General features: G+C 41.5%; 1 protein-coding gene across 2 annotated transcripts in view; it reads right to left on the bottom strand.

Annotated features, from left to right (window-relative positions):
- Nucleotides 1-26096, bottom strand: part of gabbr2 (gamma-aminobutyric acid (GABA) B receptor, 2) — a 161581-nt gene that overhangs the window by 107279 nt on the left and 28206 nt on the right. For both annotated transcript variants that reach the window (XM_058619699.1, XM_058619698.1), the window contains one exon: nucleotides 727-864. In XM_058619699.1, the coding sequence (XP_058475682.1) occupies nucleotides 727-801 (75 nt within the window). In that variant the 5' untranslated portion in view covers nucleotides 802-864. The remainder of the gene's footprint in view (nucleotides 1-726; nucleotides 865-26096) is intronic.

A 26096-nucleotide genomic window follows, 5' to 3' on the forward strand; every position in this document is an offset into this window, starting at 1 on the left:
TCTTTCATTCCTTCATCCTGCTGATCTTTTCACTCTCAAGTGACCCTGACAAGAAAGCAACCAAAAATGGACACGGATAAAAAAAGAAAAAAACTGCAGTAATTGGACGCAAAAAAAAGAAAAGAAGAAAAAAATGATACATGATGTGACAGTCAGTTCAAAATGCAACCACTTGAATTTATGTTATCTCTTCCGAGCACAAGCCTGCTCCTTTCTTATCCGTGCCCGATAACCTTAGCGTCTGCAGCAAATGAAATGTATTCTTTAGAAGGAGACATTTCACCTCTTTGCTCCTGAAGGACAGTACATACAGTTACACTGTTAGCAATAAGTCACACAAAGATGAGTTGTATCCAGTGCCCAAAGTGGGCAATCACAAAGATTCCCCAAGTAAACACCAGCAAATGCCTATCAAAAATAATGGTAAAAATCAATTTTACAAATATTCAGTGGGTAATTGGCATGGATTAACTTGTATAGGACCATTATATCTCACACCAATTAAAAACAGAAAAAACAGAAACCATATTTTCAGCTGTAAATGCAGCAATAATCAGTCATTGGTACGGAACCAATGTACACACCACAAAACTAAGAAAGGTGTTCAGGTTTTCTTGGAAACCAGAATTTTGACGATGCAAAATTCACGTCAATTTAATCTCATTCTGCCCTGTAGACGACACCCACATTCAACCATGTGCACAAGTAACAGAATGCATCTCCTACCTGCACCAGATTCCAACCCTCCAAAGACTCTGCAATGATGGAGGTCACAGATGGACAGACACCGCCGAAGATCATCAGGTGTTTGGGATAGTAGCATATGGCATCAAAGAAGGCCCTCAGCCCCTTGGCGTTGTCACACTGCAAATACAAAGACAGGTGGTGAAGGTGGAGGACAGAGTGCGGCTGAGGAGAAAACATCGGAAAGAGGACAAGAAAATAACGGACATTTTAATTAGCTCTCCAGAGAGGAGGGAACAGGAGAGGTGGACAGCAGTACTGCAGTAATGTACCCTGCTCTTTTAAACGGCTCGCACGTATGATGGCACTTTTCCATTATGCAGTCGTAGCACTACTCGGTTGGTACCAGGCATGTCGCAAACAAACAAACAAACCAGTGACGAGCTGTATAGAATTATTAGAAATTGTTAAAAGATTAGTTAAAAGATTAGTTCAGTACTTCCTGCATGACCGGACTAAAATATGGCGCAACGGGATGTGATTCAGCTCACGATAGCTGTGATTTTAGAAATGTCCTCTCTAAATGTTGGTGATTAATGCATGTTTTCCGGATTTTTAAGTCTTTTTAACTGTTCTACAGTTTGGCATTGTTTGATTCCTGTCTGCCGATGTCACATTTAAGAATCGGCTCAGGTACTAAAAAAAGCACCATGTACCAGGTACTATCTCTTATGGAAAAGCAAACAACTGTAAGTGCGAAATGAGAACTGTAAGTGCCGTTAGTACTTTAAGAATGACGTTTTTTTTAGTAAGAGCTGAGGCCTGAGTTGCATCAGTGTTCGCTGTTGTCAGCTTTTATGGTGGAAATTAAATAAAAGGCATGTTTACAAATATCCTTCTGACCATGGCTTGTCAAAAAAGCACACAAGAAGCGAAATGGGCCAATTTACAAAATAATTATGTTTCATTTTGAGCATTAAAATAGCAGCAAAAGTGAAAGGGAAGGGCTACAAGACAGAAGTGATAACTGCTATGATGACGAGGAAGAAGAAGAAGCAAATTAATCTGCTCTAATCTGAACCCATTTTTGATGAGGAAACTCTCTCCATGTGAAATCTCTCTTCCATGTGCTGCATTTAATACTCCATTAACTTCCTGGTGTTTTAATTTCCTTTTTGTGGCCACTGCAGGTATTGTGTTAAAGCCATAATTAAAGTATTGTTAAAACACTAATAGGAAAGTATGGATGCATTCAAGGCTAACATGTAGCACAAGTGAATAACCTGAACCTGTTAAAGGAGACCTTGTGCTTTTCTGCAAAAACTGCAGGTTATAAAGAGTCAATAAATCAGTGATTATCAACCATACAAGAAAAGGCACTGTGCTCACAAGACCATTTATACTTTGACGCACTGTGATGGATGCACAGCAAAAGCAGCATGCTCACTCGTGTCAGCTTCCAGTAATGTATACTATTTATGAAAAACGATGTGACATTTAAATAACATTTAACTTGTTATACTCGAATACTATACTCATATAATTGCAGCCTTTGTGTGTGTGTGTGTGTGTATACATGTCGTTTAAAACCATCATGTAAAACTATGTAACTCACTAGCTGCAGGCCCCCGCTCTAATCCAGTGCTGCAGAATGCAGCCATCTCACGTTACCATAGCAACCAGAGGAAAAGAGTGTGTGAAAAGGAAAGAGAGAAAAGAGAGGAGGGAAGCTTAGAGTGGTGTAGGTGCCTATTGATTTATATACATACATGTGCTGGCTGACTGATTTTGCCGCGATTTCCACAGCTTGTAGTGACATGAATTGTCATGAACACTTCAAAATCACAATGAAATCAATTGTATCGGCATAGCCCAAAATCACAATTTTGCCTCAGCGGGATTCACAATACGGACATAAAGCAACATCCTGTGTCCTGAAAGAACCTTGTTGTGGGAAAGGAACACAAAAACCTTTTACAGGAAAAAAAAAAAAAAAAAACTTTTAATTTCCCCAATTAGTTTCCTGTTATTGAGGGGGTATTTCTCAGTGACTGAATGGCAGGTGGTGTTTTTGTAGATTTGTCATTGTGGTAATAAAAAAGTAAGGGTTAAACATTAACTGGGTATGGTTAGGGTTAGTTAAGTTCAGGGGTCTGCAACCTTTAGTATGAAAAGAGACATTTTTGTCCCCTTTCCACCCAGATAACATTAATCTGGAGCCGCAAAAACCCATTTGACCCATAAAATTAAGATAATAGCACATATAAAGTTTGTTTATCATATATAATGTGTGTAAAAGAATGATTGTGTGTGTGTCGCGTGTTAAACGTGAGGCTAGCTGGGACCATAGGGGGAAAAGACTGTTACCATTTCATTGCTGTTTATACCCAACCTTTGTTGGTTAAGTGGAGAAAAAAAAACGTACTTTGAAATAAATCTCATAATAATGTAGACCTAGTCCTTCCATTGTTTGTGGAAAATGTAAGGAAATTAAAAGTAACCCACAGATGATGTGTGTTTACTTTTGCAGAGCTACAAGGAGCCCACCGCAGAGGGGCTGACGAGCCACATGTGGCTCTAGAGCCGCAGGTTGCAGACCACAGGTTTTTTTTGTCCAAAATGTGTGGAAGTCAATGCAGAGTCCCAAGAAGAATAGCGGAGCAAACCTGTGTGTGAGTGTGAGTGTGAGTGAGCGTGTGTGTTTCCACCTTCTGACACAGTCCATCTCATCTGGAGAGTTATTTGACCTTGTTAGCCATCCGCTGGCGACTGAATGAGATTTCCAACTGAACAACAGCCAGCCCTCCACAGCGCCCACTGAAAGGATGAAAATTAAATGTGGAGGAGCGAGACTCGGGCTTATAGGACTGTAGGTTGTGATCGGTTGGTAACTTCTTCTTTTTTTTTTTCTTTTAAAGCGCATGGAAGGTGTCGTGTTTTTTGAGAGACAAGGGAACTTTAGCCGCATCCTCCTGCACCATGCTCAATCCTGACAAGGACGATTCAATCACGCGCCACAATTTAAACAATCAGACTATTAAACTAAAACACGCACATACATTTATGCCTGTAACAATGTATGCTTTAATGCCAGTCAAAAAATAGACACTAGATTATGGATATGCCTCAGGTGAAATGAGTGTGAGAAGATGTGATTAGACACAGTGGGGATTCCTTATCCCGGCCACACAGCTGAATAAAACAGCAGGCTATTAAAGAAAATATCCAATTTGCATACTCTTATCATTCATGTGTCTCCAGCTGGCCATAAGAGGGCTGGTAGGACTGTGACTCTAGAAATGGTTACTATGCAACAGAAAAGAAAAACTGTGGGCAAGTAAACTTGTCAATGCGAGTACAATAGAGCTTTGTGGAAATGGCAGGCATAAGTCGACTTATGAACAATGTAGTGTAGGTTGTTTTTTTTGTTTGTTTGTTTTTTTTTTAAAAAGAAGAAGAAAATGACAGCAACCTTACGTTATTAAGAAAATAAAACTGCTGCTGCAACATTTGAAAGCTGATGACAGATGGTTCACACGTTTATTTTAAGCCAAGTCAGAATTGAGTGTGACAACACGGGCTAAATCAGTCTTTAAGACACGTTTCCTTTAAGATTTATGAAAAAGACACAAAAGTAAATGAATCTACTGATTATTGTATGGGTTGTTTGGTCTCTATAAACTTTAAAACTTTTCATTCATGTTTAATAAATAATAATTGTATGATAATTCAAATAGTTTCATATTCTTCTATTCACAGGCTTATCAGTTCTTGGAGTTGCTGTCAAACTTGTCCAGCTTTTTTTTTTTCTGGAGGATGGAACAGAGCAAGAGAAAGAGAGCGAAGCAGATTCATGCCATTTTCCTCAGCTTCTACATTCATCCTCCCTCGCTTGGTTTATCCTCTCTTACTTATACCAGGCACACAATCTGTTGTGTCTTCTCCTACAGCCTTGACTGGTGTGTTGTCATGCCAACAGTGTGACTATCCACACTCCGTGTGCGAGATGAAGGAGGAGGCCGCAGCAGGACCAATGTAGCAATGGCTATATTTAGCCTCTCATTAGGTAGCACAACCACTCAGACATTAATCAATACTTATTCAGCAATGGAGACGCTGAAAAGCTTAATGCTACGTAGACAAAGTAGAATAGGCGGGGGAAGAGTGAGAGAGAGAGAGAGCGAGGCGGGGACACAAAGAGTAAAAAGACATGGCGATAGTGAAAGTGATGGTTGGATGAAAGGAGGGAGAAAGAAGCTGTTAAAAAGAAGGAAGCGACGAAATGAAGAGTGAAGAGGTATTAGGCTGACCTTAACTGCACACTAATAAAGCCAAGTCATCCAGTATTCTAAACCCGCCCTCTATTATCACCCCACAATAGAGTACTTCATGACCGTGAGATTGATTCTGCTGCTCTCCATGGTGCTCAGCATGCAGCCAGATTTGTCTACAGTCCATCAATTATGAAATATGTGCATTTTTGATCGTTCAGATCTCTCAATCACGTCGTTGGTATTTCGTCCACTCCACGTTTATCTGGCTCTTTTCTCTTTCCTACTCCTTTTCCAGCACAGACACATTGGTGTATTTTTCAAGGATTATCAAGCGGTCACACTGAGAGGTTCGGGTACAGAGCTCACATCTCTCACACTTGTCCAGACAAAAAAAATAAATGTTTTAAACAAGGTTTATTCAGAGGAAATAATGCCTAGAACAAACAAGTTCTGAAGAAAACGGTTACTCTGAGGGGAGGTGCAGCAGCACTTAACTACCAATTCAAGCAGTGAGAAATACTACAACACTTTATTTCCCTCTTCTGCAGTCTGAAATCTAATTCCTGGCATTTGGAGGCCATTTGGTGCAGATCGATGGAGTTAACGCCCGTGGTAATCTGTTTGACCGCCTTGGGAAGCGGCCAGGGTAAGTGTGTGTGTGTGTATGTGTGTGGGGTGGGGCTGATGGAGCTGGTGGCAGAGGAACCTGGAGATGCAAACTCCAAGATGACATATTACCCTGTCTGAAGATTAGTATGCATAAAAAAATAAATAAAAAAATCATCACGTTACCACAGCATAATTGGCTGTCCGTACACTCTAGAATCACTTTGAATTAGTCACTGCATTTGGTGAAATGTGCTACAATATTCAGGATACTGGCCTTCATTCTCCTCCTCAGCTTGACATTTCACTACACTGAGTTTGCACCACTATCCTAACCATTTAGAAGACATTACTGATGGAACAGCTGGCCAAGGAGGAGTTCATTTCAAATGCTCCTCAATCCATTGCCTGCATTCCATTTCCTTCTCCGACCTTTACACAAAGCCATAGAGATTCATCCTTATTGATTTATCATTACTTGATGCCATTAGCCTGCTGTTATTCTGCTACAGATGAATCGCACTCAATTAGACTAAATCTGAGGCAACAGTTGCCTGGGATCTCTCTTTCTTTTCTTTTTTTGTTTTTTAACAGTTACACACATAATAACGTCCGTATATTTTTACTCAACATTCTATGGCATATCTAAAAACAGCTTATCCTTAAAGGTCAGCACACACCAAGTTGCCTGTCGTTTTTCTAAAAAATAAGAAGCACACGATGATACAAACTTACACACTCACAAGTCTTCATAAAAGTTTAAGACAGTTTCCTAAAAGTTTGACAGCTTAAGTAAAAGTTTTTCATCAGAAAAGCCCTTACTGTGCATAATGCAGTGCAACACACTACCCAAGGACAAGGTGACATACAGTGTATTCTAAGTAATTCTTTAAGATAAATTTTCCTCGGGAAAATGATCCCGTTCTACACGAGATCAGTATAACACAGCCTTGTCATGCACCACCACCACTTCAGGCAGAATGACCCTATAGTGTGTGTGTGTGTGTGTCAGTGTGAGTGCGTCTGGTGTGATATTGTGACAAGAACAAGGGATGATAAGAGCAGCAGGCTGTAGCTAACCATGATGAAATGCCTTGTTAGCGCGGCACACAGAGGCAGCTGCACCTGTCCCTCGTCTAATAGCAAATTACTGCACCCAAATCAGCAACCTGAGGCCCAGTACTGCACACGCACGCTCACACGTGTCAATGTGTGTATGAGAGAGAGAGAGAGCGAGAGAGGAGTGAGAGATAACAGAGAAGCAGGGAGAGGAGAGCCCGATCTGATGTCATAAGCCATCGGTGTTTAGTCACGACGGGGCCGACGGTACATGTGATTACTGACGACAAAAATGCAAGAATCACCACACAATCTGTCTTTACAGGTTAAGGAGGGGTGTGAAACGCATTGTTGTGAAAAAGATTGCACCTCCATAGAGGAACAGTTAAAGGATTTGCTTCACTTGTGTCTTACTTTCAGTTGATTACCCATGTAACTAAGGATAGACATAAAACGTACATTTACCAAGTGTGATAATGCAGACTCCCGCATACACAGACAGTACATTTACTTTTTATTTATTTGTTGGCTGTGTACTTCTGACTCCATCTCCGTAGGTGGCGCTGTATCTTTATAAGCTAGTGCGAAATTGAATCAGTTTCCTGTTGACCGTTATGTCACGGAAAACCACAGAACGGATCGCAAACATACGCGGATTCTTTGTGTTTCGTACTTGCTGTACATGGGTCTTCTCCGTAGCTTTTGCTGTAGTACTGCAGTTTATAGGTCGTCTCCTTACTTCCGGGTAAAAAGCAGAGGAGGAAACTTTGGTGCATGCACAGAACGCCAAGTCCAACTCCAGTCTGACTAAGCGTATGACATGAAGGAGAAACCGGACTATGAATTGCATTATCCGGGTATGTTAGTCTGACGAAGATTAGTTTGATTCGGACTAACATTCGAATTATTGTCTTAGACTTTTAACATGCATGTAAACTGTCTTATACAGAATTATTAGAGAGGAGACTCATAGACATAATCCATTCCCTAGCACCATACCCTAATTGTAACCATAACAATACCTAAACCTAAGCTGAACCCAATTCTAACTCTAACCGAAAACCAAGTCTTCAACCTCATAAAGCCCTTTAAAGTTGTGAGGACCAGCCAAAATGCCCTCACTGGTTAAAAATGTCTTCACAAAGATAGATTTGAATGAAAATCTTTCCTCACAGCCTACTACAGACATGCAGACACGCAGAGAGTAAAGTGCATTCTTCTGTTTCAAACTACAGTTTCAGTAGCTTGAGCATAAATATCTGAATGCTATTGATATACATTTTGCTTAAAAAAAAAATGTTGTGTAGTTTGTAGTTTGATGCTGCAAACTTTCTCTGTGTCAAATGTTGCAGCAGCAGTGCAGTTGCTGCTACTTTCTAAAAAAGAAAATCTGCCTCAGTGAATTATTTCACCTCAAAATGAGGTTAGAAAATGTGCACCAGGCTGATAAAACATAACATAAAACCCTACAGATACGGCTGCAATGATTATTCAGTCACTTGATTATTAATTGATGACTAAATGCTTCTTAAATGTGAATATTTTTTTCTGGTTTCATTGCTCCATTTGACAAAGAAATCATTCAAACTGAAAATTTCAGTTTTATGGACAAAACAAGACATCTGAGAACAACAATGAACTTTTTTTTTTCTACATTTTATGGACCAAACAAAAACTTGATTCATGGATTATGAAAATAACTGTTAGTTGCAGCTCTACCTACAGAGTTGCCAGGGTTCGGCCGATAGATCAGAGCTAAGGGAGATTACCTGCCTCCCCATGTGCAAGCCCAAATAATCTTCTCAACTCTGTCATGGCTGTCAATACCAACTACTCTCAGAAGAGGAGAAGACAGGGTTTTATTGTATGACTCAGTTGGTGGCAGTTCGTTAAGTTTTACTTTTTCAGCGTAGAGGAAATGGAACAGAATTATCTTTGATTATCCTAACAGCATATCAATAACAATTTGATTAAGAGGGCACCCTTGAGTTGTCTGGGCTCATTCATCTGTCAATTAAGGTCAGCGCGCCACACAGCTAACTAAACCTCTCACACGTCAGTGGCAGCCTCACATCACTTGCTATTGTCCTTATACACAGAGACACAGAAGCTGGAGCTATTTGTTCCCCATCAGCGAGCCTTTTGTGAGGTCCACTGGGGTGTAACATATCACCCAAATAGCCTTTTCTTTCTCTTTTAAAATGACCACAAAGACAAGAATGAAAGGTAATTTACAGACTTAAGGAACAAAAAGCAACAGCCGAGGTTCTAGGTGAGATATTTTGAAAACAGATACGAGACGGAGAGAAAGGGAGGAAGAGGAGGTGAAGATGAAGCTTGACTTGTGTATGCAGCGAGCATCAAGACTCTCTGTCGTAACATTTAGACAGCGGGCCCGGGAGTATCCGAACAGAGTACACATTTATTGAGTGTGAGTAGATGAAATAAAATTGAGAGCAGCAAGGAGTGATGGAGTTGTTTTTCCTCATTCTGTTCTCTGTTCTTTCACAAAAACCCTCTGCCCACAATACAGAGGGGAAAAAAATGCTGAGGAACCCAACACTTATCTCGGGAGAGACCAGCATTTAAAATCCACTGCGACAGACTGACGAGGCAGCTCTCCACTGTTTGCTCTCCATCTCCTCCTGTCTCCCTTCATCCCCCTGCATTCTGTCTCCTGTTATTACACTTGCCTGGTGGCTCAGATGGCCACCAGGCTAACCATGATGGCATGCTGGAAGCCTCTTTGGTGGTGTCAAGTCTCTCATGCTCATGCTTATTTTCAAACGCATTCACACTATGAAAAATGATCATCCTTAATTTAAATACGCGGACATTAAAAACATGCATCGGCTCACTCGCCAATCTGAGATAAGCTCGAAATTGGCCGGGTGCTATGAATACTGCAGCAAACACATTGCACGTTTATTAGCAATCTGTGCTGTGCAGGAAGCAGACGCTGTGTTAAGCCTATTACAGGTTGTTGTGTTTTTGACAAGGCTTGACAACAGCTGGGACATGTTGCGGTAACCAGTGAGGGGGACAAACCAAAATTTAATCCCACTGAAACATTCCAGTGGGTCCCACACAAGGGAGGAGAGGAACAATCAACGTACTACATTCAGTCAAGCAAAAATACTATGTTCGCTTCATTTATTCAGTCTGCCTAAACCAACAATACTAATACTGCATCAATTATTTTCAGCTGAAAATTTGAAATAAACAGTCAAATGAAAACTTGACCTATTTGAATATCAAAAATGTAAGATGTGGGCAGCATCTGTGGGGGTGAAATGTGTTAAGCAATTGGCAGTTTCGTCCACATTAAAAATAGCCCGGTGTATTCTTCTGTTACTCGATTCCATCGTACGTCTATGGCGTCATGCCAAGGGCATGAATTGCTCATGACGGGAGGAAAGCAATTTCCATACCTGTGCAACAGAATCTGAACACACGCGTTCATTAAATATTGTGTAGGTTTTAATAAAAGGTCTCAGCTGCCATCGACGTGCCTGCAGCTGGTGTATCTGCTAACTAGTAAATGATAAAGACCAGCTAAGAGGGGATAGTGGAAAGTAGGAGAAGAGGGAGGGAGCCCATTATCAAGTTAATTGTTTCTTGGCCCTGAAGGTCTACCAAGCTCTCCTTTATACTAGATAAATTCCAAAGGAAGAAAGAGGTGGAGGGTAGAAAATGAGTCCAGCTATGGGATGAAAGTCACTTTGGTGATAGATAGATAAGGTCGGAGAAGAGAAAGACAGAAACATGTCTGCAGGTCTGTTAGCAATTCCTCCACAGTCTTCTTGATTGGTAGAATCATAACGTCTGCTGCTGCTACAAAAAAAAAAATGCATCTCAGTTCATTTTGACTCAAGGTGCTTTTCATATAATTTTTTGGTTCGGTTTCATCACTGACAGCATGTCCTCCAAATGAACTCACAATGAAAAATTGTTACCCTTCAAGATACTTGTTATGTTTGAGCTTTTCTGACTGAAGGCGCCTAAAAAAAACGGAATAATAAGGCATCACAAGAAGTTTTATGTCAATCGGCATATTAAATGATTAATGGAAAACTGAGAAAGTTTCAACCCGATCCCTCACTTCCCACTCTGACAGCCATCCCTCGCCTTTGAAAACTTTTCAAGCATAAATAAATACTGTATACAAGTTCTGGTGGATAGTGCTGACCACTGCTTCCTGTGAATTCACATTAAAAAGTCAGAGGCTGCACTTTTTTATAACCCATTTACAGCCTGTTTACTTCATATAATGCCGCCTGCAACAGTGGAGCCCATCAATCATATTCAAGTTAGGAGCAAATTTTATATTAGATTGTGTAAACAGACATGGCCGTGACCATGATGGTCTGCCTCAGTTGGCCAATAGGAATGATGACTTTGCAGGAGCTTGGTGTGTGTGTGTGTGTGTGTACTGCTCTGTGTTTATCACCTACAGAATGGGACAGGTATAATCTTCCCATCTCTTGGCATGACATTAAACAAGTGTATTAACCCAAAAGTGTAAATATGCCTGTAAAGTATCCAGTCTATGAGTGCATTCCCTTCTTAATCGACCCCTACTTTGTTTGCTCGGAAAGTCTGGTTCGTTTGCAGAGGGGTGAATGTGCAACCAAACTCTGATGTGCATCAAAAAGGCGAACTCCGGTACCGACCAAAAATGTAGGTCTCGGATGCAGGACGCAGACTACAACGCAGGGCATTGTGGGTAAACACAAGTGTGTGTAGAACGATAGCCGGGAGAAATGGCTCGTGGTCAGACGTGCAGTGAGAACGAGGTAAAAGCTCTGACTATATTTTTATATCACAAGTTGATACTAAACATTTATTAATCAGGGATAATAAGTCTTCTAATATTTGTGGTGACAGTGTTTTCATACAAGATCCAACTTTTCAAAAAAGAATTCAACCTAGATTTGACAAAACTAAGGTACTGAGAACATGCCAAGCAAACTTTTACAGTAAAGATGAATTGCCTGAAGGTTAAAGGACGGGAATCGTCACGGCCAAATGCCTATTCTGTTTTGCTGCGACATACCTGTCAGTCACTCTGGCATGTTGTTTTCATTAATCTCTCCCATGTAACACATAATGGAGGTTTATTTTAGATATAGCTTGACATTGTCATTCGGGAAAGGCACTTTACCCACCGCAATCATCACACAAGTCACGTACGAGTGCGTGTTCAAGTGACATTGCCGTCTCCTTTCTACGCGATGCGGTGAAGTCCTCTGATTGGATATCTAATATGGTCATTTAAAAGAGTGGGAAAAGGCAGATATTGCTATTGACATTTAGTCTTGAGAGGACAAACACCGACAGATTACTCTCATCCTTCTCCAAATGAAGAGACCGTCTATTGACAACTTTGTGACAAGGCAGTAGTTGAGTGAAGGAGAGAGTCTTGGAAAATAGACCATGAATGACCATGAATGACTGCGGAGAAAGCAGCATGATGTGTGTGTGTGTGTGTGTGTGTGTGTGTGTGTGTGTGTGTGTGTGTGTGTGTGTGTGCGTGTGTGCGTGTGTGTGTGTGTGTGTGTGTGTTTTAAAGGATAGAGCACAGTTCAAGCTGTCCCTCTTTGCAGCCTGGAGATTTTTCTGTCCACACACATCACTCTTGTTACAGCACAACACAGCACTCCCAGTAATCCTTGGCCAGTCTCTGTTTGGATTAAGGACCCTTCTTTCATTCTCACAACCACTCTACCTTTCTGCCCGTCGACTACTTCTTTCCCCGCTTTATTATGAACATTGTTATTTCTTCCCCTGTCATTCTTTCATCCTCGCTCTCTCTCTGTCTCGCAGTTACTTCCTGCTTCTCTCTGTCACACCTTTCTCTTTCTCCCTCTATTCAACATTTCCCTTCCAACCTCTCATTCAACTCCCCCTCTCTCTCTCTCTCTCTCCTCGGCTCTCTCAGCTCCAGGAGGTTTAAAGTTATAAAGGGTCATGACTGCGTAAGTGTTGCATCATTAACTCATTTCTGGATGTTATGATTTTTTCGGCTCAATCCAATTAATTTCTTAGTTTATCATCTATCACCATATTTTATTTTATTTTTTTTCAAAGGATGCTTTTAAAGAGTGGACTGTCATAACATGTCAAGCAAAATGTGCTTATCAATTATTAACATGAGCTGGAAAATGATTAAATAATCAGTGACAGGACAGCACAGGAGGATTCAGATTAGCGGTTGAAGGTAAATGGATGTTGACGTCTGCGTGAAAGCAGATTGAGTGTTACTATGATTTATTCTGAACAAAAGCAGCCCCGATGTCCAAGTGGGCATGAGCTGGTTACCGGTTTCAAGGTATACCATGATAGTAAAGAGTCATGATATCAAAACCACTAGAAGTTTCTGTCACACCAAGTGCAAGTGTGTGTTTTTGTGACATGGTGGCTGAGGGTGAAGCGTTGTTAGCTGTGGTTATTATACCATCAGAATATCTTACCCTCCCATGCCTATGTACAGCAATATACAATTAATTCAATTCAATTTAATTTAATTTAATTTAATTTAATTTAATTTAATTTAATTTAATTTAATTTAATTTAATTTAATTTAATTTCTTTATTTTGAACCACATTTATGGCCCACAATAAATTGGACACAGTAAACTGGCTGTAGCTGTGAGAGTGAATGGTTGTTTGCAACTGTTCTGAATTTCTCAGTATAGCGCTGTTAAGATAACCTAGTGACATTCCCACATTGTGCACAGGAAGTGATTTGTTTTTTATAGACTAAGGCAACAGCAACATTGTGCTAGTAAAGCAGAACAAACAGGTTGGAGTTGTACTGAAAACACAAAGAAGCTTCAGAGTTGAGCTTTACTGCTCAAAAAACCTGCAGTTTGACGGGATGAACACATCTTGTCCCCACTGCGCTGGTAGTGTATACACACAAACGCAGTCAGGTCTGATAGTATTGCTTGACAGAGCCTGAGAGCCTGAGAGATGAAGGATGCAACATTCAGATAACATTACTTCATTTCTGCTCACAAAGACTAAACAGAGCAGCTCCACATGTGAGTGGGAAGTCCAAGACCACTAGCACACACACACACACACACACACACTCAATGTCACACGTGCAAGTGCACACTAACGCTATGCGCCCTGGGATTCATCAGTCAGCGAATATTTAACTAGGCTGGGGGCCATGCCAACAGTGTCCACACAAACAATCATCAATCACCACACACATACACACAACATCCAACCAGGTGGTCGACTCTTGTCTCACAATAGCTCATTTCCAGGTCAAATCAACAGCCCCAGTTGAGAACATTGACTGTGGGTGCTTGTCGTTGCTAATGAATCGCTCATTGACTGTCTGCACTGAGGTGAGTGGAAAGACCTCGGAGCAACAAGAAAGAGTCTCTCAGCCCCCTCGCCGGCTTTTTTTCTCTCACCATACAGAGTGATGGCAAAGCAGGAATGAGGACTATACCATCTCGATTTGAGAAACTGATGTACAACGCTGTGTTACCATAGTTACTGATAAAAAGAGAGATTGTTGGGGGTGATTGAGAGGGGAGGGAGTGTGTGTGTGTGTGGGGGGGGGGGGGGGGTCTTGACTGCAAAGGAAAATTAAAAGATTTGTGTACAAGGCCATGTCACAAAGAAAATTGAATTTATCTCTTAGATGGGGACAGAGGGGGAAGCAGTTGTTAGCACACTGCCTGTGTGGATGTGTGTGTGCGTGTGTGTGTGAACAGCTTTCCACATGCCACCTCAGTGTATTGTGGCCAGCTGTGTAGCAGGGTGTGCGAAAGCTCTTTATCACAGATTCTTTTAAAGACAACAGACAGAAACTGTATGATAATGAAGCCCATGGAGATAGATACATAACTTTTGTCAGTCCCCACAACTTTAAAGGCTTTTTGCAGGTATACAGCACTTTTCTACTATACAAGGCTTGACTTTACTTGACTGGCAAGGTTCCAAGCGAGCTGAGCTGATACTAAAATGTGCCGTCGACAGAGAGTGTCGTCACTGGAAGAGTCACAAGCGCGACATCCGACACAAGAATCAAACCAAACAATGACCTAAAACACCTGAAAACATGAGTTAATCTCCAACATTTAGCTAAAATCTCAATATTGAACAGAGAAGTTTGGTGTATTTCGTCCGTCTGACACACACGTATACATACAGAGAGTGAGAGGAAGATTTGCGGCATGACAAGTCATCTGAATTCCACGGCTCTCTAAGTAGGTCATGCAGCCTTTTTAGAGTTCCACTCCTCCCCACGCTGCATCAAAAATGCATAAATCCCTGCACATTCTCTTCGCAAGCAGCTTCGCATGTCGGCAAAAAGCACATCTTTAGTGATTCTAATCCCATCAAAGGTCGTTCTGCTAGTACGTAAACACAACATGGGATAGAAAGGCCTGTCTGGCAGTCATAGTCGCAAGTGTTCCTCAATTTAGAAGTATTCTTAAAGTTATAAGGCAGCGGGGAGTGCGGTACATACAAATGACTTATTTCCTCTAATTTTGAGTAAAATAAATACAAACTGAACATTTTGGCTCGTAGCAGCAGAGCTTCAGGCCGGTTGGCAATTGCATCGCTGAAGAAACACCACTTTGTCAAGTGAGTCCAGCAGAGAAGGTACAAAGTGAACACAGCTGATAAGCTCTGGCACTGCTCCTGACAACAGAAGAGCAATCAAGACACTGTGAAAATGTGACCTTTGGAAAGGTGTGTTGCAGCCTTAACGACGGTCCAGCGTGGAGGATTTACGTGAAGTTATTTCCGTAATGGAAGATTAAATAAATATTATCACCTGAATGTATGACGTGTTGCTTTCATTACGCCAGAATGAGTCCTTTATGTTTAAATCGCAGTGAGGGAGGCTGCCATGTTGGACCACCAGTTTTTAACTTTAGCCCACAATGGACAAACTAGATGCCGTTTGAGTTTTATTGATAAGTGAAGGCTACCAAAGATTCTACATTCTTGCAAGGGAAGAGTTAGGTGAGGGATATTCAGCTGCAACATGCAAAGTGCTGCTAAATCGTTCACATTTTACCTTTAAAATATAATGCATTGCAAATAATATACCTCCATTATGGTACAGAATTAATCAGTTAACGCAAGAAAAATCTGATTCATGAACGAACCGTGTCAAAATACAGACTTTCATCTTCGGGCATGTGACAGCTGTGCTTCACGCCATTCTATTCCACCCGAGGTATAGAGTTCATCCATTGATAAATAATTGAGCAGATCACAATAATAGTCTTTCTCTGCTACATCCCAATCTCAGACCACTGAGCTACACAGGGGACCGCAAGTGACAGTCATTACCCGTGACGCTGTGTGACTGCATCACCGATCACAGAGCTCCTGTGAGTGTGTGTGTAGGAAGTTATATGCCTGAATAATTTAAGAGAGAGCAAAGTGCCCATTCTAAATTACATGTTAACCACATAGGACTGAATAAGCATTATACAATGCAAATCAATGAATCCAATCTATTTTTAGATCTTTTTTTCAAAATCAGCATTTTCTCCATACCTACATAATAATTTAAGGGAGAATTTGCTTTATTTCCTATGGATTTCCATTCAAATTGAGTTTTATCTGCAACCAGCTGTATTGCCCCCTGGTGTCTAATCAATAAATTGTTATTTTCCTCTGATCTGTGGCATCAGCGTGGCACTTCTGCCCAGAGAACTGCAGCTCACAGGAATGTTTCCTCTATAAACCCTTGAGATGGTCGTGTATGGAAATCTCATCAGATCAGCAGTTTCTGAAGCTGTCACGTTCAAGTCACTTAAACCACCTTTCTTCCTCAGTCTGATGCCCTGTCGTCTTGACCACGTAGAGGCCTAAATGCTTTTGCCAGCTGATAAGATATTTGAAAGAAAGCATAGTTAAACAGGTTGAGTGGCTGATGTACACTAGATCAATAATTTCAGCAGAAATAAGTTAGGATAAAAGTAGAGAGAACATTTTGGGGGAGAAACTCTCTTGTGTTGTTGTCGTCCTCAGGGAATGTGCATCTGTCAGGAGCTCAAAATGCAATATAAACGACCACAACCATATTTTTTGGTGTTTCCATCAGAAATAGTACATCGTATTATTTTTCCATCAGTAAAAAGTAACCAGCCCCGACCGTTCCACACCCTTCCATTGGGGTGAAGAGTAAAATGTTTATATTATTATATTGTTTTGTTTCCTGCCAGCATCATTGTCAATCAAAGCAAAGTTGGGAGTGCACGTGCAGATTCTTTATGGCAAAAAAAGGGTGATGGATTCCCAGATGTTGTCTTCAGCAAACAATATCTGTGTGTATAATCACCTACTGTATAGGCTTCCATTTTGTAGAGATAATGCACAGAAACTTTGGAAATCCTTGGTCACTGTATATAATATTAGTAAAAAATATTATCAGCAAAAACGAAATCAAGCAATCAAAACTGACATATACTTTTAGACATTTATGATCTAATGCTTCAGTTGATCAGATTTAGATTTAATACCAGGTAAAATCCGAGTTAGTTATCTGTATTTCAGTTTCAGGTTATTACTTACATTTGACTTCAACAGCAATTCAGCACAATACAGATCATGCTCCTGAAAAACAGCCTCAGAATAGTCTTGTGCCTTAGAAACCATAAACACATTGAAGGCAAATCAGAACTTATTTCCATCTTAGGAAGAAGCCAGGGAGATGTAGTGTAATTCAGAGGCTGTTTTGGCCTGCAGGGGGAGGGATAGGAGTCTTTTTCAGTTTAAATCTCCCAAACTTCTACTGCACATGCAGCTGAGCTTAATGAGTGTTGCTGAACTGCAGTAAGCATAGGCTACCAGGCAGTTACAGAACATTACACTCCTCCTCCATACTGTCTCTCTTAACTCTACCATGCCCGATGGCTTCCTTTTCTCTTTTTTTTTTCAGCGAACCAACAGCCCTTCACACACAACGTGTCATACAAAGGCAAAGAAGCAACATTCAAAAAAACTCAACCTCCAGGCCTGAACCGAGTGCTTTGCTGCACCTTTTACTCTGTGTTTGAGTGTGTGCGAGCGTTGTGTGTATTTGAAATCTACTGCTGTTTACTCAAGCGAGGGAATCCGGAAATCCTCAATAGCAAACGCCCAAGGGTTCTCTCCTAACTGCCCCCAACACAAGGAGGCCAGAGCAGTTCAGCTCAAATTGAAAGAACCAAAGACAAATACAAGGCAGAGGGGTATGAACGCAAGCTGCCAGGGTTCCTCTCATATCTCCAGTGAATCCTCAGAAGGTTTCAGCACTTTTGTTTAGACAGGTGTTTAAAACCCTCGGACAACTGTATTAAAGCTGGCGAACCATTTAAGCAGTTACCATTGACGTAGCTAAACGACAGTAATCAGAATGAAAATAATGAACAAAATATAAGAGGTTAAAAGAAAAAAAAAAAAGGAACATAGCTCCACATAAAGACGTATTCTTCAGCCCACCTAATTGCCTGTGTGTATGTGTGCCTATATTAGAAAGAGTGAGCGTGTGCATCTGTTCTCCTCTCCGACAGGCAGTAATGAATAAAATAACAATGGAAGAAGATGAACTCCTTCCTCTGTGAACTCATCAGGCAGACATTGGCACGCACCACTGACTCCAAGATGGCTGCATCTCAGCCCCCTCCTTGTGAATTGTGTTGTGTGCTACATCTGACAGTAGGAAAGCACACTGCAGGTGAGAATATGGTAGAATGCGTTATGGAGCACATGAGGATTTGCTCTAAGAACTAAAATGGAGAGGTGTGTTAGCCTGGAAAACATATACAAATCTGTTTTAGTACATCTAAATATGTGAAATATATTCTTGTCGATATTGCTATACATCCTATGATTGATAAACTTGCTAAGAAGAATATTCAAGTTCAGTTTGATTTGCTCAAATTCAAAAACATAGTGCTCATAGTGCTATTACTTTTTACAAAAACGTGGTTTGAGAAGTGGATGTTATGAATAAATACCAAAGGAATCATTGGCAGCTTCTGTATACCTTTGCACAAAGCATCACAGGGAATAAGTGGTCAGGTATGATGATAAATGTGGACTGCTGTGATGGAGAAAAAAGGAGTGTGCCTCTGGAGGTTCCTCTTTCATGTGTTTCATGTGTCTCCTGGAGGATAGCATTGCCCCAGGGGAGTAAACCAGGCCAGAAGGCCTTTGATGAGGCACCTCCGCTGGCTGTGATTGGATAAAACCGAGTCACCTGTCCCTGGACATGATGATAACCTTAAACGGTGGGAGAGATTTACTGGAAATGAGAGTTTTTCCATCTACAGTTGAACTCTGATACTATGTTTAGTGCAATTCAGCCAGAAAACACAATACAGTTCCATAAAAAGCATCTTTTCTTCAGATTGAAAAAAATAATAATTTACTAACAGGTGCTGCACTAGATAGGACAACTCTCTGAAATTGGAAAATCCCAAGACCTCATGTGGTCTCCAGAGTTTTGGTGCAGTGCCAGCATCTGGCTGATAAATACAGAAGTGGAGAAACCCTCAAGAAAATACAAGACAGGGGGACATAAATAAAGAAGAAATAGCAGATAGAGGAAGGCAGAGTTTGGCAATGACAAATGAAGAGCGCACAGGAAAGGGAGACACAAATTGCAGAAGGGAGTATGACAGATAGAAAAAAACGGAGAGGACATGTGCATAGGAGGGAGAAAAGGAGCAGAGAGTGAGAGAACGAGCCAGGGAGGAGGTAGAAAAGTTCCACCACTGCTGCGATGATGTGGGTGGAAGGCAGTGCGTGGGTGCATTCATGGGAGAGAAGAATGCAGAGGGAACTGGCTCATGACTCTCTCTTTTTCTCTCTCCATCTCGCTCTCTCTCTCTCTCTCACTTCCCTTACATCAGCTCATCCACAGAGATGTAGAACGAGTATGAGCCTGTTCTCTTTTCATGTCTCCACATTCCTGCACACAGCCACAAACCGCTAGCAGATAATGATGGCTGCGATCATTAGGGGGAACAAGTAGGACTACGCTTGTATCTGTGTGAATTTGTGAATGCGTACGTGTGCGTGTGTGTGTGTGTGTGAATCAATTGCGATTCAAGAGCCATGTCATTCACCTACAAGTAATCCCGCCCCTTACTTACAGACTGTTTAATCATTGGTGGGAATGAGGAGATACAAAGCACGGTGGCGAGTAAGCAGATGAGATCTTATTACATTAACACACCACATCAGCTCATTCACTTTCTACACACACACACACACACACACACACACACACGCAAACCATTTTATGTCTCCCCATGGCTCCACTGGTCGCCAAGGAAATGAGTTCTTCACTCATCCCGCTCGGTCAGCCTGCAGCATGTTGCCATGGCAACAGAGAACCTGTTGAAGGGGTAAACTGCATCACTGGTGTTTGGTATATAGGTATTCAGGTCAGGGTATTTGCAGATTTTGATTGGGACAGAGCCCGGAAAACATGTTCATATTTGTGTGCATGCCTTCAGCGTGTCCATCTACGTATGAGTGACACAGCGAGTGCTGACGTGTTTCCGCTTCTTTTCTTGTCCGCATGTTTGCTCGTGTGCGTGTGAGAAAGAGGAGGCTGACAAGGGGTAGTGAATATATTTTTAAACAGGCCGATTTATCATAGCCTGTGTTGAGCACTTCAAACAGTCTCCCACTGAGTTTGTTGCAAATAGACAGGAAGGATCCAAACGCTCAGAGAAATGGCAATCAGGTGCATAACTGTAATTATGAAACCTGCCACACACACATACACAGACAGTAAAAATGGACACATGGATCAATAATCTAGAAATTACCTTCTGTAAAAACAAAACAATAACTCACAAATCACCCATAATCCACATCTAATTTGCATCAAAGACGATGGTACATGGAACAGCTGGTGACTCGATGACTTGTTTCATCCTAAAGTGTTTATTTATGAAAATCCATGTCTCTGTATGCGTACGTCTATAATTACTCACATGTACTAAGAAGGAGGAGGGTGAAGTTAACCGTTTGAACCCTGCAGTAGAGATGCTCCTACAGTGCCTACATGGGTATTTTTGTTTATCGTGGTATCATTTCCAAAGGCATCATCAAAGGCCTGATATCTGTGAAATATGCACAACCTTAGCTGGAGTGTTATGCAAGTCAATATAAAATACGTCCACACTAATTCCTCATCTCAAAAGGTCCAGTGAGAAAGGTTGAGAGACAACTCACTGCTCAGCCCTTCCTTTCCTAAGAGCGTCGCGGTACTACGGTGGCCTTCATATCTTTGTTTGGTGAGTCTCCACATTAAAAAGCAGGATGCTTGCTTTGGCTGGTTTGTTTGACCGGATGCTGTAGAAAGATGGTGGTGAAATGTGGCTCGATAAAGCACACTGGAGACCCAAGGCCTAAGAATACGTTTTGCAAACTTGACAAAGTTAATTTTCCTTACAACACGATGATTCATTTTCAGCAATGCAGAGAACTTTGCCTTCACGACACAATACATTCTGGCATTTGACGCCTGTGTGGTTGTTGCAAGAATAAGTGCTGGGAAATGCTGATAATGCAGAGTAGTAATATTTGCCACTCAGAGAACTTGGCTTTGTAACCCCCTTGTCCTCATTGGGATCATCAGTCTCATTATGCTAGAAGTAGAACACAATTTTCCATGCGATACCTTGGTCACTAGTATGGGTGGGAATCAAAGGGAACCTCACGATACAATATGCGATACATGGTCCACGATACCAATAATATCCCGATACAATGATTCTGTGATAATCAATATATTGCAAGACAATCATGTAGCGATACATCATGATATCGGTCTAACTGAAGAAAACAAAATGTGCAATATGCAGTCCAGACAAATGCTTTAGCTATTACGTAGTAAATTAACATAAAGATACAGAAATGGAATGACACTGCTTCTCCTGATGCCATTTTGTATTACTGTATAAACTAAGTAATCACACATTTTGAGTCTCTCTCTCTATGTGTGCATTTGTGTTTCCATTTTCTATGTTAATGTGACTCATTTAATTATTATTAGACACTCAGACAATGCACATGGGCCTCTAACACAGCACACAAGCTCCATTTCTGGTCCACTAGGTTTTCTTTGTATTTCTTTTTCCTCCTTCACTGTTCAGTAGTGTCACCAGGGCTGGTCTCAATGAAGAGTGAAGTCACCCTCAGGCATTTCTGCACAGTATATCTGACCTAACCACCATGCACACAACATGGGAATGCTGGGAGATGCCGTCTAACACAGTATAGTCATTGTGCCGGGAAAGGGACTGATGATGGTGCATTTGGATACATGCAGCATACAAGTGTTACCGTCTGTCCTTCTGATCATGGTGGCAGAGCAGACCTAAGATGGAAAATCATTACATCAGCACTGTATTGGATGCTTAACTAAATGGCAAGAAGCCATTCTGTGTGTGGTTTTGTGTGTCAGGCGTTATGACTGCACCTTAGTCAGGGGAAAGTGCAATGAGATGCTTGCTTCATTATGTCAGGCCATACAGGCATACACACAGAAACACGTCCATTTAAAAAATGTGTCCATTTAAGCATGTATGTATACAGGAGAAGCCTCTGTGACTCCTTCTGCATGACATGCAAAAACCCTTACACCTACAGTATATGTAGCAGGTGTGTTTGGTTGTGATTACTTTCATCAGATGTCATTAAAAGTCAGGTGACTGATGTCAATTCTACATTCTCGTGGATGAGAAGTAGGAGAACAGTGTTTACATTACACTGAACACTCTGGATTACAGCACAGACTAATGACTGATTGGTCTCTATTCCAGATGTTGTCTTGTAATTATGGCAGAATGGCCTTGGGATTTTGAAAATGGGAAACATACACAGACTGACTAATAACAAAAAGGCTTTTCTCCACACATGCATGAAATTTCACAGGGGCGGAAGATGGAGATGTTGCCCCCTCTTTTGCTTTCAGTCAAAAACATCTATAAGTAAACATGAGACCTCACTCTTACGGACACATTTCTCACAGTGATGCATCCTGACATACTCAAAACGTAACCAGCGTCCGTCTCGGTTGGTACATCTGCGTGCGTGTGGTAGCTTGTCTGTGTGGACACGTGAATATGTGAATGTGATTTACTCATTTTGGTGGTGAATCACTCAGCTCTGCAGGTCCCTGCTGACTTCCTTTCACCCTGCCAACTCCCACTGATCTTTGCTACCACTCTCTCAATCCCTCGCTTCCTGCCCTCCATCTCTCCGTCGTCACAAGTGCACACATTGAATTCTACGGAAAATAAACGTCATAATTACGAGAAGGAGAAAGGAAAGCACGCTCGATACATGTCAAGACATTTTTGAAACAATTAAAACTGAAAATCACAACACTAAATGTATTCTGCAGGAATGGATATCCATTAAATGTATTTTGTCTTCAATGCTAGAGACAGCTCTAATGAGCGCCATGACTTTTTTAGGATGGGTGCTCCGTCAGCCATCTGTAAAGCTAACAATCTGCACAGAAAAACATTTCCCACATCTTTGTAACCCCCTCTGGAGCAGTCTTTTTGTGACTTCGTCACAACCAACTGACTGCCCCAATACGACACTGCAACAGGACGCTTGATCAGGTAGAGCCAGTGGGGACTTGTACTGTCTGCCCTCTGATATGTGTTCCCATCAGTTGGGCCAAGCTGCTGGACTAATGGGCATCTGGGCAGATATTAGAATGTTGTGCTCTACAGTTCCCCTGCTAACTCAATGAGAAAACACTAGTCCCCCATACTTCTCTAGACAGAGGAGGCAGTGAGGTGGGAAAAAACAACTAGTGCAGAAGAGGAGGAACCAGGGAGCCTTAATTAGAGAGCCGAAAAAGAAAGCTGTGAAAAAGAGGGAGACATATTGAGAAGGTGATGGGGAAGATGAACACACTGTCATTCAAATAAGAAGAGCTAAAAACAGATGAGTGATGCAGGAAAAGCACGTGAGATGCAGCACTTCCACACAGCGTCTGACTGCAGAACAAAAATAAAAAGTATTTTTAATACCACGACAAACCAAGATTGTCTTCCTCTCTTTTCTATTCATACCAAAACAAACAAACAAACTGGTTTTGTGCCTCCAATAGTCATTACGATAATCACTAACACCTTGCAAACTCAAAATCTCTTTTTCTCCGTCTGTCTGTCTGTCCTGTTGCAGCCGAGTTGGTCAGGTCTGATGAATAAACCAGTGCCGCGACTCTCAGCCCAGGAGAGGACCAAGCATTACAGCTATGAAATGTTAAATGGCTTGCAGAAGGAGCCTGGGCTATAAAAGCTGCAGCAGCAGCAGCAGCACTTGCAAGCAGCACTTGCAAGCAGAGAGGAGGAGGGGGAGCTGGCTGTGTTTGCTCTTCATCTCCTCGGCAGAAGTGTCAGCTGCGTTCCCCATCTTTTTAGCCAATGGTGTGGAACGGGGCCCGGTTTGTTAGAGGTTTGAGTAGCATTGGCACTGTGTGTGTGTGTGTGTAGGTGTTAAGAGTTTGAGGGTGTTTGTGGCAGATTGTGATAGTGATTGTGTGTGTGTGTGTGTGTGTGTGTGTGTGTGTGTGTGTGTGTGTGTGTGTGTGTGTGTGTGTGCATGCTTTAACTATAGTCTCAGCTGCCAGGAAAAAGGACCCTCCAGCTGGGTTCAGGTGCATGTGCTTCTAAACTCTTTCTCTCTATCTTTATTTGTACTCTTTTTATTCTCCTGAGGAAACCTATTAGTTTTTTTTCCCCACCATTGTTTCTCTCTTTGTCTTCTTAACTATGGGATACTGACTGAGTTAATGAAACTTGGGACTAAAGTACGGGAGAAACCCACTTCTGTGTCATACTGCTAACTGCAACGCCAAAGCACTGAGGGAGAAAATAAATCTACTGCCTTCCATACACAAACACACACCGATTTGATTGCAGAGACACACACAAATACACACTTTAGTAGCAATCCAAGCTCATTAGAGCATTTCTGTCTCAGCCCTGCAGGTTAATACACTTCATATTAACCATACTTCAAATAGCCATGTTGGAGAGAGAGAGAGAGAGAGAGGGAGAGAGAGATAGAGGAGAAAAACTTACAGATTTGCATTATTCATGTTCTCATGTGTGACACAATTTGCACATCCAGCACACTGCATTCAGAGAGAACATACATTGTATGTTTCTTTAAACCCACACATAGGTTTAGATGAAAGAAGTCAAGTGAAAGCACGTGGAGCCGCTGACATTGTGTGCATATACGATTATATTTGACAGGAAATATAACAGGAAAGCCCAATTAGATATCAGTGTGTACATATGTGCATGCAACACACATGGGCAAGCGTACCTGTGAGGCAGAGTCAAGATTACAGTAAAGAAAGAGCAAATGATGTAAAGAGGCGAGGGGGCGAAACAGAAGAGATGCTATATTTACTCTGTACTGCACAAAAGCACTGCTGGCCAAGCAGAAGACTGAGCTTTGAATCGGAGCTATAAATAAACTGTACCACTACTGTACTTGTGGCAGTTGGGAACTAAATGAATAGGCTTGACCAGGCAAGACAAATAGGCCTGTAAGTGAGGAGTTGGGGGGGGGGGCCCTAGACTGCAGGTTCTTATAGCTCTACACAACCCAGAGGGAGAAACCCCTGGGAATATCCTTTAATGTCAAGTTTGTGTGAAGAAAGTCCCTCTGACCGCCATGAAAAATTGAGTAGTTTATCACTCTGTGTACATGTAAACGCAGTAAAAGGTCCCTGAACTAAAAGAATAAGAAATGGACTGGGGAAAAACCTATTGCTATAATCAACAACTATAACTAACTAAAGTGAAATCCATCACCAGTTACAGCTCACCATAATAACGAGCCTTGAGATGAACATGTAGCTGAGGAGGATGAAAACAGAGGTGCTTTTCCTCGGCATATAGTGGGACGTGACATTAGCTTCTTGAGTGGCACAACCGGGTGAAAGTGTGACTCATCCTTCTTTTTGTTCTGATCATTCAGAACGACAACATTTCGAACAGATTTGCATGTGGGACTGGCTCTAATTCCACCTCCACCCTGCTGCGGCAAAACGTGTCCAATTAACAGAAAAGAAAGAAGAAGAAAAAAAAAATCATGATTGAAATACACCGCCTGTTGCTAACCTTTACTGCAAACTACTGCACCTCTGTATGTATAAAGCTGCTGGTTAAGGCAAGATACGTAGCAGTTTTAGCCTATAGAATGAAGTCATACCTACACTGTGTGAAAGACAGCACAGTGTAAGGTCCCCAGCTTCAATGTAAGAGGTCACAATATTAAGACCACCTCCAAACTACTACCAACACCTTGACCTAAATAGCTGCAGATAAACTCACAGATCTCAGGGATTGTACCAAACAATCAAAACCGGAACAATATATTTGTGTAGATTCTCAGTTCTTCTGCTCAATTCTCTCTTTTTCCATCTCTCCTAATCATCCCTGC

The sequence above is a fragment of the Solea solea genome, chromosome 20 (assembly GCF_958295425.1).
Source record: "Solea solea chromosome 20, fSolSol10.1, whole genome shotgun sequence".
NCBI lineage: Eukaryota > Metazoa > Chordata > Actinopteri > Pleuronectiformes > Soleidae > Solea > Solea solea.